Source organism: Stigmatopora argus, chromosome 18 (genome assembly GCF_051989625.1).
Source record: "Stigmatopora argus isolate UIUO_Sarg chromosome 18, RoL_Sarg_1.0, whole genome shotgun sequence".
NCBI lineage: Eukaryota > Metazoa > Chordata > Actinopteri > Syngnathiformes > Syngnathidae > Stigmatopora > Stigmatopora argus.
In genome coordinates this window covers 2,306,156-2,322,488 of record NC_135404.1, presented here as the reverse complement: position 1 = coordinate 2,322,488, position 16,333 = coordinate 2,306,156, and the positions used below count along the sequence as shown (strand labels likewise).

Sequence of the window (16,333 nt, the reverse complement as noted above, 5' to 3'; positions counted from 1 at the left end):
TCTGGTGGGATTTAGCACTATAGGACATTAACAAGTGAAGGGAGATAGTATTTAAAGACCAATATCAATATTAAAAAAGGAGACATTGAAATTATCTCTAGCAAAAAGGTGTTTGTTTTTTTTAGCAGTAAATTCTAACAGTATCGTAAGCTAATTAATCAAAGTATTAAATTATCTAGTTCTAATCATTCTCATTCAATTAAATTCTCTATTTATTCATTAAAATTATTGCTCGTTTGGGATTCTCCAGACATAAGTCTTTAATTGTCAAATGTTTCAAATGAATCTGATTGATTCAGAGGCAAGAAGGGGGCGTTATTCAGCTGTGGTCATTTTTAACCCGTCACAAGGTCTACACTCTGCACTGATCCCTTATGACATGTGTGTCAAAGTGGCGGCCCAGGGGGCAAATCTGGCCCGCCGCATCATTTTGTGTGGCCCGGGAAGGAAATTATGAGTGCCGACTTTCTGTTTTAGGATCAAATTAAAATGAAGAGTATAGATGTATTTTAAATTTCCTGATTTTCCCCCTTTTAAATCAATAATTGTAATTTTTAAATCATTTTTTTCTGTGTTTTTAGTTCAAAAATCATTTTGTAAAATCTAAAAATATACTTGAAAAAAGCTAAAATAAACATTGTTTAAGATCTATAAAAAAATGAATATTCAGGGATTTTAATCCAGTTCTTTTAATCCATTTTATTTAAAAAAAATCTAAATATTATATCTAAAAAGGTCCGGCCCACGTGAAATCAAGTTGACGTTAAAGCGGCCCGTGAACCAACCCGAGTCTGACACCCTTGCCTTATGAGGTCCTGGCCTTCCTAACCCTTAAACAAGTGAGGGAAAGCATTTTGGGCCAGGATAGTGGTACGGCGGGTGGGGGCCAATTCACGATTGTTCTATCAGGAGAGGCGGAACGTTTGACCGCTTGCGCGACCTCAGTGTCCGGGTGTGACAATCTCAGCCCACTCCCACCTCAACCTCGCAAGGAGTGGCTTTCCATCCCGTACACACAGTGGCGGTCGGTGCATTTTCTCGTAGCGCCTTCAACATATCAATCCAACCCTCAAAAACGATTTTATGGCTATAAAACCTCTACTGCAGCTCGAGCTGCGACACATAAAAAATAATCAATAAATCAATGCACAAAAATGGGTTAAAATCCACTTCCTAGGAGCATTTATTGACTGAATACAAATACTGGAACTTTTGAGACATTACAACCAGGCCAGGGGGTGATTTCCTCGGGAAAAGACAGCGATGGACGTCAATGGCGAAACGGCAAAAATTAAACTGGGATAAAATCCACATCCTAGCAGCATTTAGTGATTAAATACAAACACTGGAGTTTAAATACAAACACTGGAGCTTTTCAGATATCAGAACCGGGCCCACAATTGAAATATTATTTAGGAATATAGCCATATTATACTCACCAAAAATTCTTTTTAACTCTACACAATATCCATCCTCCTTTCTTTCTTCCTTCTTTCCTATCGCCATCAAAGCTAATGATGAAAGTCGAGCCTGTCCTGTCATATTTCCGGCATAGTCCGTTTTGAAAATGGCTTTAAATCAACACAACAATATACTATTGTCTTGTGCAGCTAAGTTAGCGCACTGAAAGTGCCGCACACACCATTTTCCCGACTGTAACAGGCTTGCTAGCTTCGGAGTTGACCGCCCTTTCTTAATGATGTCCATTTTTTTCTGGAAAAGTTAGTCTGGAAAATAGCTTTGTGAGCAAATCTGCAACAGAATCCATTTGTTTTTGCTTCTGTCGGCCATTGTGGGTGGAGTTTGCGATCTCTGGCTACTATGGCTTTGGCCCGCCTACTAGCCAATAATAGTTGGTGAAAGCAATGACGTATCCCAGCCAGCAAAATGCTAAAGCGTATGAAAAAGCATTGTGGGGTTGCCAACTCGAAATCTGATTGGTTAAAAGCAACAGTCTAGTTTAATGCAGCGGAGCCCGCAGAACTGATTGTGAAGGCTTTGAGGCAGATCTGATCTGGCAACAAATAATGGCTGAAATGTGATTGGTTAAATGCTTCAATATGAAAACACATCTGGAAGCAGTGCAACCAGGGGGAAAAGCAATGAAAGGAAGCTAACAGACCATTTGGAATAATAAGTATTGATGGACAAAATATCATATGATTTAGATATTTCTTAGGCCAGCAGAGAAGGCCTTGAAGGCCCTGACGGCCCGCCACTGCAATCAACAGTTGTTAAATGGTAAAAAAAAAAAAAAACAGAAGAAGGAAAGTTCAAAGCGTGAAAATTCATCCTAATTTGTTTCATTCATTCCTAATTATATTCAACATCTTACCACCCGGAGATCCAAACAGCAGTTGTCTTTCAAATCTTTCAACATGTAATGAATGTGTCAAATCATTATTATCCAGAGAAAAAGTACTTGGATGTCCTTTCGACCATATTGATAACACAATAACAAAGTACATTCATTCATCCATTCATCTTTGGATCGCTTATCATTAAGTACATAACATTTAAAGTTTTGTTGAATATTGTGTTTGGTCACTTTTATGAAATGTGTTTAGTGTTTCTAAATTCGAATTGTCTTACATGCACCAATAAAAAGAAAATCACAATTATTTTACTATTATATTCTGTGAAAATCCAAATACCTAGGCAAAAAATTTTATTAACTGATATTCTGTTTTGATCATTACTTCCTTGTTAGGTTTGAGAACTATATATTTTTTTCTTTTCTGATGAATTACACAAATTAACCTAACATAAGTGGCCCTGCGGCTGAGTAGTTAGCGCGTCGGCCTCACAGTTCTGGGGTCCGGGGTTCAAATCCAGGTCTGTGTGGAGTTTGCATGTTCTCCCCAGGTCTCTGTGGGTTTCCTCTGGGTACTCTGGTTTCCTCCCACATTCCAAAGACATGCATGATAGGCTGGTTGGATACTACATTGCCCCTAGGTATGAGTATGAGCGTGAATGGTCTCCTCGTGCCCTGCTGGCCACCGACTCAGTGTCCCCCCACGCCGCCTCGTACCTAAAAAGTCAGCTTGGGATAGGTGCCAGCACCCCCCACAACCCTTGTGAGGATAACGTGGTTCAGAAAATGAATAAATGAAGAACTAAAAATACAACAATCAAAACTATCCTCCCATTATTGTGTATTTACCTTCATGTCAATTAACATTCAGAAATTAATTTTGAATTAATTTATTTCTTTTCTTAATGTAATTGAACCACCATTTCACCTTGTTAGCCAGGATTAGAATATTAAGCCTAGCTATATAACTGCACTTCTACCACCAATTAATCCACATAACTATAAAATTCATGATGATCAGGAACTCCAAATTTATTTAAGAATGTGCATTGTATCGCATATTAAAACCAGTTGTTTGAAATTAAAAATACTCCAATCTAGAAACGTTGATAAAAAAATCTAACAAATTATCACTGAAGTTTTTCTATAATCTACAATAAGAACTTTTCATATCGATAATTTTTACAATGGTTAGACATAAATAAAAATGTAATTCAGTTCCTCCTAATTTTTCATTTCAACATCAAAAAGATTTTTTTTAAAATCATAGTTGATTTCAAAACCTGTCATAAACTACTAACTTAAAGTGTGGTAAACATGATATAAAAAGTAAACAATCCCTTAATATTTATGGCCAAACTGCTCCTTAGAAACATCTACTCATTGATAAAACATTTATAATAACCCAAATAGTGGCATCTAACTGTAACTGTCTGTACATCAAACATGAGGAGAAAACATTTCAAATACGTATCCTTTTAAACCAAATGTCCAACATTACCACTTTCAACCATAGTCAAGTCCAATTAACATGATAAAAACAATTGCTTACAGACACAAAAACAAAATATCTATTCCCTCTTTGGTGACTTATAAATTAATTTTTGCTATGGCTGATCTCAATGATATTGGCAAAACATCATCTGTTATACTCTCAGAACACTCAAGGTCACATAGATTATATATATTGTTCATTTCCCACTCACATTTCAGATCTAAGCAAATTACCCTTCTCTTTTTTAGTCACAAATGAATTCCTGGAGGACTAATTTGATCAACATCTGATCCAAAACTACTTTAGGGATATACATATTTTTTAATTGATAAATTTAACCATTACCTGTGAATAATGAATTATATTCAATAACCTATTTGAATTTCAAAATCTACAGTGACTCATCCACCGAAGCCAAAATCTGGCCATTAATGCCCCAGGCAAAGATTCACATTTGCATGGGAGAGCATTGTGGGATGACAACAAGGGTCTAAGGTCGTAAAGACAAATTTTATCACTTTCCAGTCCAAATAAGATGTAGAGTGCCATGAAAAAGTATTTGGCTCGTTCCTGATTTCTGTGTTTTTTGCAAATTTGTTTCAGATCATCAAACCAATTTTAGTATGGCACAGAGACAACCCAAGGAAAGACAAGATGTAGTTTCTAAATAATGATTTTTATTTACCAGGGCAGAAAAAAATACAAACTTGTCTGGCCCTCTGTGAAAGTAATTGCCCCCTTTGTTAAATCACAAAATAACTGTGACTAATCACAATTGTAGGAAAGTTGAGTTCAATTTCACAGGCCACACACACACCTGATTACCACCACAAATGTTGAATCGGGAAAACACTTTAAAAGAATGTCAGACAAAATGAAGTACCGTATTTACTTGTATATAAGCCGCACCCTTAAAATTGTTGAGTTTTACAATTTCTCGCGTATGAGCCGCCCTGATTCACAATTTTCACCTCCATATTCATGGTTTTGATAAGGAGTACAAATGTGTTACTTTGAAGGGAAAATCTTAAGAAAAATAATCGCACATGGTATTTCTGAGATACCGTATGAATCAAAAGCACATTATTGGGGTCAATATCACGGGTGGCCAAGCCCTGTCCTCGAGAGCCCCTATCCACTCAGTTTACCATGTACCCTCCACCAACACACCTGAATCAAATAATCGGGATCGGTATGAAGCTTCTGGATATCTTGCTGATGAGTTGATCATTTGATTCAGGTGTGGTAGAGGAGGGAAATATGGAAAACAGACCAACCCTGCCCACCCCTGGTCAAGATCATAAGGAAGTTAATATGCCTGTCTTTTTAAATGCAATATATCAAATTATTCAATTTGAAAAAAGAAATAAGTCCATCTTGATGAGAATCTGATGACAAAAATTAAAATTTTCTCACCAGGAGTTTAAGATGTTGTGGCGGCTAAATTGATTCTGATGTCGAAATATCTTGATTTTTTCGATGGTTCATACTACTGCAATAGTTTCACTTTCGAACAAGAAATAAAAAGAAAACATAGAATCATAGCAGAATTTTGTTTTATTTCATAATCACAAATGTACGATCATTTCGAAACCATAGAGTTGCCTGCATGGAAATGAATTCAAAGAGAAAGTAACATAAGCCCAACCAGTAAGTGGGTCCGTATAGTGTTCAATAATAGCATGGGATACACATTATGCAGGTAGTAAGGCTGATATTTTAATGAATTAAATTTGTAAAAAGGGTCTTCTACACCCGACCATGGACTTAGGAAAAACGTCAGACTAGGATCTTTCCCACAAGTTAATTTGTCAGTCTGAATAACGATTTGTAATCCCCCCACCGTATGGGTTAATTTTATCAGAGGCCTGATTGCTTTTGCACTTAAAAATGGACATCATTAAGAAAGGGCAGTCAACTCCGAAGCTAGCAAGCTTGTTACAACCGAGAAAAGAGTTTGTCTGCCACTTTCAGTTCGCTAACTACGAGCGCTACCCCTGGCTCAAGGGCTCCGAGGAACACTGCAAATTGTATTGCTGGGAGTGCTTGTTATTTTCCACCAATCAAAATGGTGTTTGGAGCAACACTGGATTTGCAAATTTGACTTGTTTAACCAAAGCAGCAACGAGACACCAAAGCACTGCCGGACACTTACAAGCAACGGTGCTCTCCAAAACATTTGGGGAAACCCTAGTGGAGATACATTTCAGCAAGCAAGTGCGCAGGGAAATGGAGCGCCAGAACGAAAAGGTAAAGAAAAATAGGGAAATCTTAAAAGGTTTGATAGACTGTGTCATTTTTTGGGGCAAGCAGGAACTTTCATTTCGGGGACACGATGAAAGCGTTGCATCCCCAAACAAAGTAAATTACAGTGGTACCTCGTGGTACAACATGCTCGTGGTACGACGAAAATTTCGATTTCATCAATAAATCAATGCACAAAAATGGGGTAAAATCCACTTCCTAGAGGCATTTAATAATTAAATACAAATACTGGAGCTTTTCAGACATCACAACCGGGCCAGCGGGGTGATTTTCCCGGGAAAAGACAGCGATGAACGTCAATGGCGTACCAGCAAACATTGCCCAAAAATTGGGTAAAATCCAGCCGAAAACAGCATTTATTGATTAAATACAAATACAGGAGCTTTTTAGACATCAGAACCGGGCCTGGAGTATCATTTCCCCGACAGCGATGAACGTCAATACGTCCATACGCAAAACGGCAAAAATTGCACTAAAATGGGGTAAAATCCACTTCCTAGCAACATTTAGTGATTAAATACAAACACTGGAGATTAAATACAAACACTGGATCTTTTCAGATATCAGAACTTGGCCCACAATTGAAATATTATTTAGAAATATAGCCATATTTTACTCACCAAAAATCCTTTTTAACTGTACACAATATCCATCCTCCTTTCTTTCTTCCTTCTTTTATATCGCCATCGAAGCTAATGCTGAAAGTCGAGCCTGTCCTGTCGTATTTCTGGCATAGTCCGTCTTGAAAATGGCTTTAAATCAACACAACAATATATTTGCTTGTGCAGCCCGCTCCAAATACAGTTTGGCAGCTCTGGCTAATGACTAGCCTCATAGTTGGTGAAAGTGATGACATATCCATACGCCTGCAACAATGCATTGTGGTGTTCCCAAATCGAAATCTGATTGGTTAAAGCAACAGTCTCATCGACGCTTATTTAAAGCGGCAGAGCCTGCAGAACTGATTGTGAAGGCCTTGAGGCAGATTTCTGTTCCTGGCAACAAATAATGGCTAAAATGTGATTGGTTAAATGCTTCAATATGAAAACACACATCTGGAAGCAGTGCAACCAGGGGGAAAAGCAATGAAAGGAAGCTAACAGACAATTTGGAATTATTTAATAAGTATTGGTGGACAAAATATAATATATGATTCAGATATTTCTTAGGCCAGCAGAGAAGGCCTTGAAGGCCCTGACGGCCCACCACTGGGTGTGATGTAGCTCTTTGATTCTCACAGTTTAAAATTTTTGCTCTTTGTGTATAGTAACTTGTTCGCCACTACTGATTTAGTGTTAACGCCTACAAGTGCAAGAGCATGTAGGCTGAATCTAAGCCCGTGGGCCAAATGACACATAATAGAAATAGCATAATTTTAATCAATATAATATTTTACTTACAGATCACATGTTCCAAAATTCAGAAGGTAGCTGCTATAAGAGCGTCATTTTATTTTGACGTACCGAAACAGGAAGCTACTTTCGATTCTGTCACACTTTACGACGTTTAAAATCTATGGTATAGTGTTTTACTACACTCGGCGGACTTCATTTAGCAAGTTTTCTCTCCTACCAAAATAACTTAAGATGGCTCGTACGAACGGCGCCCCCCACTTTTCTTCAGAAACAGAAACAGGTATTGGCGTTTTGAAAAACCACACACTAGCTTTGGCTTCAGTTAGCTTTTAGCACACTCTTCTCACGTGCAAAACTTTTGATTGCTGACGTAAAACCAAGCTGCTCAAGGGACCAGTTGCATCACATCATTTCTTTTCTAGTGCAATAGTTGCAATCGGTCTATATTTTGTGCACACAGTTAGTCAAAGGTTTAAGACATTTTCTCTTTTAACTGAATGGTAAAAACCTCAAAACTATGAATGCGGGTATAAAATATATGATTGATGCAGTGTCAAGAGACAGATCATTTATACAAGTCAATATAATTTGCCAGCTAGGAAAGTTATGATTCCAACAATTCAAAATATATTATCTGTATCTTCTGAGCAGTGACGGTCGGTGCATTTTCTCGTAGCGCCTTCAACGTATCAATCCAACCCTCAAAAACTATTTTATGGCTATAAAACCTCTACTGCAGCTACAGCTGCGACACAAAAAATAATCAATAAATCAATGCACAAAAATGGGGTAAAATCCACTTCCTAGCAGCATTTCATGATTAAATACAAATACTGGAGCTTTTCAGACATTAAAACCAGGCCGAGGGGGGTGATTTTCCCGGAAAAAGACAGCGATGAACGTCAATGGCGTACGGGCAAACATTGCCCGAAAATGGGGTAAAATCCAGCCGAAAACAGCATTTATTGATTAAATACAAATACTGGAGCTTTTTAGACATCAGAACCGGGCCCGGAGTATCATTTCCCCGGTAAAAAGACAGCGATGAACGTCGATACGTCCATACGTGAAATGACTAAAAATGCACTAAAATTTGGTCAAATCCACTTCCTAGCAGCATTTATTGACTGAATACAAATACTGGAGCTTTTGAGACATTACAACCAGGCCAGGGGGTGATTTCCTCGGGAAAAGACAGCGATGGACGTCAATGGCAAAATGGCAAAAATTAAACTGGGATAAAATCCACATCCTAGCAGCATTTAGTGATTAAATACAAACACTGGAGCTTAAATACAAACACTGGAGCTTTTCAGATATGAGAACCGGGCCCACAATTGAAATATTATTTAGGAATATAGCCATATTTTACTCACCAAAAATCATTTTTAACTGTACACAATATCCATCCTCCTTTCTTTCTTCCTTCCTTCTTTCCTATCGCCATCGAAGCTAATGATGAAAGTCGAGTCTGTCCTGTCATATTTCTGGCATAGTCCGTTTTGAAAATGGCTTTGAATCAAAACAACAATATACTATTTGCTTGTGGAGCTAAGTTAGCGCAGTGAAAGTGCCGCACACACCATTTTCCCGGCTGTAACAGGCTTGCTAGCTTTGGAGTTGACCGCCCTTTCTTAATGATGTCCATTTTTTTCTGGAAAAGTCCGTCTGGAAAATAGCTTTGTGAGAGAAATCTGCAACAGAATCCATTTGTTTTTGCCACTGTCGGCCATTGTGGGTGGAGTTTGCGATCTCTGGCTGCTTTGGCCCACCTACTAGCCAGTCATAGTTGCTGAAAGCAATGACATGTCCCAGCCAGCAAAATGCCAACACCTATGAAAAATCATTGTGGGGTTGCCAATTCGAAATCTGATTGGTTAAAAGCAACAGTCTTGTTTAATGCAGCAGACCCCGCAGAACTGATTTCGAAGGCTTTGAGGCAGATCTGATCTGGCAACAAATAATGGCTGAAATGTGATTGGTTAAAGGCTTCAATATGAAAACACATCTGGAAGCAGTGCAACCAGGGGGGAAAGCAATGAAAGGAAGCTAACAGACCATTTGGAATAATAAGTATTGATGGCCAAAATATAATATGATTCAGATATTTCTGAGGCCAGCAGAGAAGGCCTTGAAGGCCCTGACGGCCCGCCACTGCATCTGAGTGAACTAGTTCCAATATATTTAAGTTATACAGTGGTACCTCGAGATACGAGCTTAATCCGTTCCGGGACTGAGCTCGTATGACAAGATTCTCGTAACTCGAGCGGAAGTTTCCCATTGAGATGAATGGGAAACAAATTAATTCGTTACAACTCTCTGAAAAAAACACCAAAAACAGGATATTGGATTTTATTTCTTATAATTCGCCATATATTGACAAAGTAACAAATAACGAGTGGTTTAATAGAAATAAAGTGTTTAATCTAACTAAAATTGGGCGGATTTCGCCGAGGGGAGAGGGGCACAAAAGGGGCGGGGGGCTTCGTTTTTTTTTTCCACACAACGCACTCGTAAACGGAACAAACACTCCACCCTCACGTTCGCTATCGATGGGCTGTTTGCTGTCGTACTACTTCAAAATATTCTGAAAATGATGCACACAAATGTCCTCACAATCGGATAACGCACGACCACTTGCCAACGAGCAGCAGTCTTTTATCAGCGATCGCGCCGCTGCTCATGGGAGCTTCGGGGGCGCTGACTAGCGGCTCCTTTTAGCCTGTAGCATCTGTGTCCGCATCCCCTCGAACGGCGCCTATGATAGAGTGCCATTGCCTGTCAGCGTTGTGTGCACGAGGCTACTTCATTACCCAGAAAGCCCTCTTTTCCCCGCGCATGCGCGTTGTGCGTTTCCTGGTCTGAATAACTCATCCGGTGCTCGTAAATATTGTTATACACGAAAGATATGCAAAAAAAAAAATGCCATGGCCACCTGGCTTGGTCGCATCACGAAATTTTGACCGCATCACGGGCAAATTATTCGATCGAAATTTCCCCCGTAAGACGAGCATTTTGTATGATGAGCGGTCGTATGACGAGGTACCACTGTATAATCTTTCCCATCTCATTGCCCGTGATTGTCAACGACAGACGTCCAATTAATTTAGACCGGGACGACTCGCAATGGAACACTCAGTGCATTGAAGCCACTAGACGCTAGGCTGCGATCATTCACAGACAGCGTCTTAAAATTTCAATTTGTACACTAATCTCTCGTTTTTCACGGATAATGTATACCAGACATGGCCGCGACAATCGAAAAACTGCAAATTAGGCGCACCCCTATTATTACTACATACCATATGTTAGACGTACAGTTTTAGCACCTATCCCTAATTCCTTAACTCAGTCTGATCCCGTCTAACAACTGTGCGTGTTCAGCATCGAAGGAAGAGACCAGGGTTTGCGAGTTACTCCACAGATGATTTATTCCAGATATTGATCCTTACAGAGCTCCAGGCCCCCTCCCAAATAATAATAAACCAGCTACGCGTCGTAATGCACAGTGGAGGATGAGAAAGACAACGGTCCACACCCGTGTTTGCACAGTTATAGTTAAACAAAAATGAATATTCATTCTCTGATTCTAATGATATGCGGACTGTCCCACGACGATTCTGGAGGGGTGTCCTCTCCTGAGATTTGCTTGCCCGCGAATCCACGTCTGGCCTGGTCGCCCTCTCCGCAGGAATTCCTTTGTTTCTGGTATCATCTGGACCATCGCCCTCTCTGTAAGGATCCCTTTGTCCCTGATTCCATCAGGACCACTTATCACCGGGACCACTTATCACCGACCACACCTTGAAGCAGAAACTCAGACAAAAGACCTTTTGTTCATTGTAATTGAGTTGAGAACAATAGTTTTAATCCTACTGTGGTACGAGTTGAGAACAATAGTTTTAATCCTACTGTGGTACTATATCAAAATGAAACAGCTACAATAAAATGAAGGAGTAAAATATGTCATATTCTTTACATAGTACCATATTTTCTCGCATATATGCTGTATTTGTTGTTAAGAAATTATGACTGAATCATGGGTTCCGGCTCATATTGGATTGGATAACTTTATTCATCCCGTATTCGGGAAATTTCATTGTGAGAGTAGCAAGAAAAGGCATAGTTATAAGTTAGACAGTACAGTCAAAGGCCGCAGAACAACAAAGCAAAAGCAAAAAGCACAAAGCAAATCAAAGTAAATGTGATCATTAAGAATCACCAAATCAAATCATTTAGACAGAAAAGCAGCAAAAACACAAAACGAGCAAGAGTGGACGGAGCTACCGTCACACACAGGAAGTCTTCCACGAGATGGGGAACTTCTGCAGACTGTGACCGAGGTAGAGAATATGCAGAGTCACTCTTCCAAGCTATCCGCACAGTTCCTCAGTAGTCTGGAGCTGAAGAAAACAGCAGCAGGGCAGAACTCCTCGACTCCGTTGCTGATAAGCGCCGACAGCTCTTCCATCTTATCCCACGATGGAATGGTTGGTCAGAACCGTTGCCTCTTCTCCCGGCACTTTTGTCCAGCTCCGAATCTCCGGCGGCAACGAGGTGTTGCTCCTTCTGCTGCGTATTGTAACAGCTAGTCCCATGTGTGTGACAACGTAGGCATGGCTGAATGGTTCCAAAAAAAGAAGTAGCTGAAAGAAGCCAGGCTAACACAACAAGGAAAGTTGTAAAAACATTAAAGTAATAAGTATAAAGTACAAAGTAGAGTAACAAGGGATGTATTAAGAAATATTAAAATGTAATTAAAAAAAAGATAGAAGGGCTGTAAAACACGAAAAACATAAGAGTGTACAGAGCTACTCCCACTGGCTCCCGCGTGAACGGCGCCATCTTGGAAATATGCGCACAAATTAGACTTGAACGCCATAATGCAAGACAATGCGGCCGATGCGGTCATTTATTTCAAAATAGAGAAAAAGATAAACCGCTTAATGAATGAAATTTAAGAAAAAAATACGGATCTTGCATAAAATGTGAAAAAAATCACTTGTGCCTGCCATTGCTAGGTCAGGGCACCGCCATCTTACCTCGGAATGACAAATGCAGTGGCGGGCCGTACATTTCACACCTAGATCTTCAGTAGTGCTATGTCTGAATCAATCTAACCCTCAACTATTTTATGGTTATACTGCAGCTACAGCTGCAAACATGTAAAAGCATCAATAGTAACCTGATACAATTGAAATATTATTTAGGAATACAGCCACATTTTACCCACCAATAATCCTTTTTCTTTGTGCTCAAAATCCATCCTCCTTTTTTCCTCCTTCATTTCTATCGCGATTGAAGCTAATGCTGGACGTCAAGCCTGTCCTGTCGTATTTCTGGCACAAGTTTTTATTCGATTTAGGGCTGAAAATGTTCCCGGGTCTTGAAAATGGCTTTGACAGGAAATCTGCAACCAAATCCATTTCTTCTCCTCCTTCAGCCATTGTGGGTTGACAAAACTGCTATTAAATTCACACAACAATGTACAGACGCTCCCCTACTTACGACCGAGTTAGGTTCCGAGCGATTGTTCATAAGTTGAATTTGTTTGTAAGTTGCTCAGTGCTATATTTTGTATTATAATTTATATTTAAGGCCTATATAAGTATATTGAAGTTTTATATAAGTGCATTTGTATGTTTAAGGCTTGTATAAGTAACACTCATTGGTTTGTACTGAAAAAAAACATTTAATAAAATGGAGAGAATACATATAGTACTGTATACATACATTAGAGAGAGAGAGAGAGAGATTTACTAGAAACTTGCCGAAAGAAGCTATCTAATGACGATTGCAGTTTTCTTTTTTTCATCATAAATGATGCGGTAGCACTGTATGGCATCTTTCAATTGATTTGCAAACTTTGTGCAACGTTCAATATTTGGGTCCTGCTGCTCGATCTTTATGTTTATATTGTTGTTATACTGTTGGGGATGCGGGAGCACGGCGAGGGACAGGTACAGGCTGAATAAGCTGGTCAGGAGGGCCAGCTCTGTTCTGGGCTGTCCTCTGGACTCTGTGGAGGAAGTGGGAGAGCGGAAAATGCTGACCGGGATGATGTCCATCATGGACAGCACCTCCCACCCCCTGCATGAGTCTGTGGAGTCCCTCCGAAGCTCCTTTAGCAATAGACTGTGGCACCCTCATTGCAGGAAGGAGCGCTTCCGCAGATCCTTCCTCCCATCAGCTGTCAGGCTCTTTAACAAAAAAATGGCTGAGTGTTGAGACCTACCGTATGCATGCATGTATATTTATGTGTATGTATGTATATATGTGCTAAGCAACACGCTTATTTATTTATATATTTATTCATGTATTTATTTATTAACTTACTTTTACCTATCTATTTATGTCTAAAATGCCTTTCCTATTCCTGCATCCTCACCCTCTTGCTACTGTGACAACAAAATTTCCCGAATACGGGATGAATAAAGTTATCCAATCCAATCCAATAAATGGTACTGACGGTCGAACGATTCAAGTTGTATACCCGTGGAACGCGCATCAAGCTTCGTTATTATTGCCACTCATTTCAAATGAAATGGCTTGCCTTCTCCTCTCACCTCCCTCAATAGAAGCCTTTTGCTTTTCACCAACCATATTGAATAATGGATGCACGAGATATTTAGTGATAAAAATGAAAAAGGTTCTTTGCGCACTGGAGATACGTTCACGCACTTCCGCATTGCAACAAAGTGGGCAGAAGAAGGTAGATGCTGGGTGAGCTGAGCTCTCACAGCGCCAGGCGTCGGTATTAGCGGCGGAAAGAAGTACTACTCAGAAAAAGGCGCGCAATACAAAATCGAACGTACGAACATTTTTCGACATAAACGTAATTTGCAGACATGTTCGTATGTACTGTTGTTCGTAACTCGAATGTTCGTAAGTAGGGGAGCGTCTGTATTTGCTTGTGCAGCTCTGATAGGTTCACCTATAGGCATTCCCAATGAACGCACAAATAAAGAGCAAAGACACTTCTGGATTAAAATCTTGCAAGGAGAAATCGAACCGTTTAGCTCTAGTCCCCAATTCGTTCTGGCGTCACACGCTTCTCTTGTTTATTAACTTCAAGGACCGTAGTTACAATGGACGTCTCAATTCTCAAGGGAGGGGTGGGAAACAGAAGTGAGACGTCAAATAGTCAAAACAAATGAAGGTCATGTGCAGCCGAAGGATCTTCTCCACATTCCAGCAGTCCAAGTGGATTCGGCTTCCCTTTTGTTTAGTCTAATTAAGGAGCAAAGCATTTACTTCGTTGCATGCAGGCATTGTAGATGTAATAAGCGAAGCACTTTCTTCATTGCAAGCAAATATATAATAATGTAAGACTAATAACCCTAACCAGCTCGCTACAGGTACAGTTTGTGAGCTCTGGCTTCTCCACTCTATCACTAGCCAAACATAGTTAGTGAAAGCGATGACGTATCCCCTCGCCTGCGAGAAGGTCTTGATGTCGCCAACTCGAAATCTGATTGGTTAAAGCAACAGTTTTATCAACGCTTATTTTATGCTACAGGGCCTGCAGGAACCCTGGAAACAAATAATGGCTGAAATATTATTGGTTAAATGGTTAAATATGAAAACACACATAATAATAATAATAATAATAATCGGACATAGGCCCTGTCGTCATTATCAACAACAAAAAAGCCTACTTGTCATCACATCCAGAAACTGCGTGTGACGAAATTGGTGGTGCTTCTCCATAAGCTGCGTTTACTCAGCAAAATCTGAAAGTAGTGCTACCAACGGCCCAATGCATCCAAGCAGCCAACAAAGCTCGCGGAGTGCTGTTCCTAATGTTCCGGTCCTTTGCCGTCATCACAGCAGACATCTTCCTTCCGTTGTATGTTTCCCTGGTGAGGCCCATTCTCGAGTATGGGATCCAAGCCGCATCACCGTACCTCGCCAGGGACATCCAGCATCTGAAGCGGGTCCAGAGGCTTGCAACGAGGATGGTCCGCGGCCTCAGCTTAATGTCCTACGAGGAAAGATGCCAGCGATTCAACCTGCCGACCCTTGAGGCTCGGCGTCTGCGAGGGGACCTGATACTGGCCTACAACATCCTCCACGGTATCTACAGCATGCCCCGCGACCTCTTCTTCACGCCCGCACCTGATCGTGGTCTGAGGGGTCATCCGTGGAAGCTGTATCCTCGCAGGTTCCGGTTGAATCGGCGGAAGGCTGCTTTTTCAGTGCGCATCGCCGGTCCTTGGAACCGGCTTCCGCAGAGTGTGGTCGAGAAGCCGACGGTCGCCCAGTTCAAGAGGGCTCTGGATGACTTTTTGGCCGTGAACCAGTGACTACACCGCGTTTTGTTGCACATTTCTTGTATCTTGTTACATGGCCCTTAGCCTGGCGCTTTTTCTTGCCAATAAATTGAATTGAATTGAATTGAATTACCAGGGGAAAAGCAATGAAAGGAATCTGAAAGACAATTTGAAATAATTTAATATGTATTCATGCACAAAATATAATTAACATCAATCTGTGATTCAGATGTTTTTTAAGCCAGCAAAGAAGGCCTTGCAGGCACTCATGGTCCATAACTGGACAAACGAGACAACTACGGATACACTTTAATCAAAATTTTAATAAAATAATTTTATTTATTGCCTTTTATTTTAAAAATGAAGCACTCAACGTAGGAACCGTTTAATGTAGGAACCGTTTCGTGCGTAGTGTGTTTAGAGACGAGCCCATTTAGTACGCACACGCCCAAATGTTAATGTGTTTGTGTTGTCGAGCGAGTTTTTGCTGTTTTATTTTCTTTAATAAAGAATATGTGAATTTCCTTTGTCTCCTTTAATAGTGGTTAAGGTTAGGTGAACTGTCTGGCGACCAAGTGTCTGGCGCCGAATTGTCCGTCGACGAATTGTCCGGTCGACGAATTGTCCGGTC

General features: G+C 40.3%; 1 protein-coding gene across 4 annotated transcripts in view; it reads left to right on the top strand.

The window, feature by feature from the left end:
* Window positions 1-7,559: 7,559 nt before the first annotated feature.
* mtr (5-methyltetrahydrofolate-homocysteine methyltransferase) overlaps window positions 7,560-16,333 on the top strand; it is a 151,843-nt gene continuing 143,069 nt past the window's right edge. For all 4 annotated transcript variants that reach the window (XM_077625051.1, XM_077625052.1, XM_077625053.1 and 1 more), the window contains exon 1: window positions 7,560-7,709. In XM_077625051.1, coding sequence (XP_077481177.1) covers window positions 7,661-7,709 — 49 coding nt within the window. In that variant the 5' untranslated portion in view covers window positions 7,560-7,660. The remainder of the gene's footprint in view (window positions 7,710-16,333) is intronic.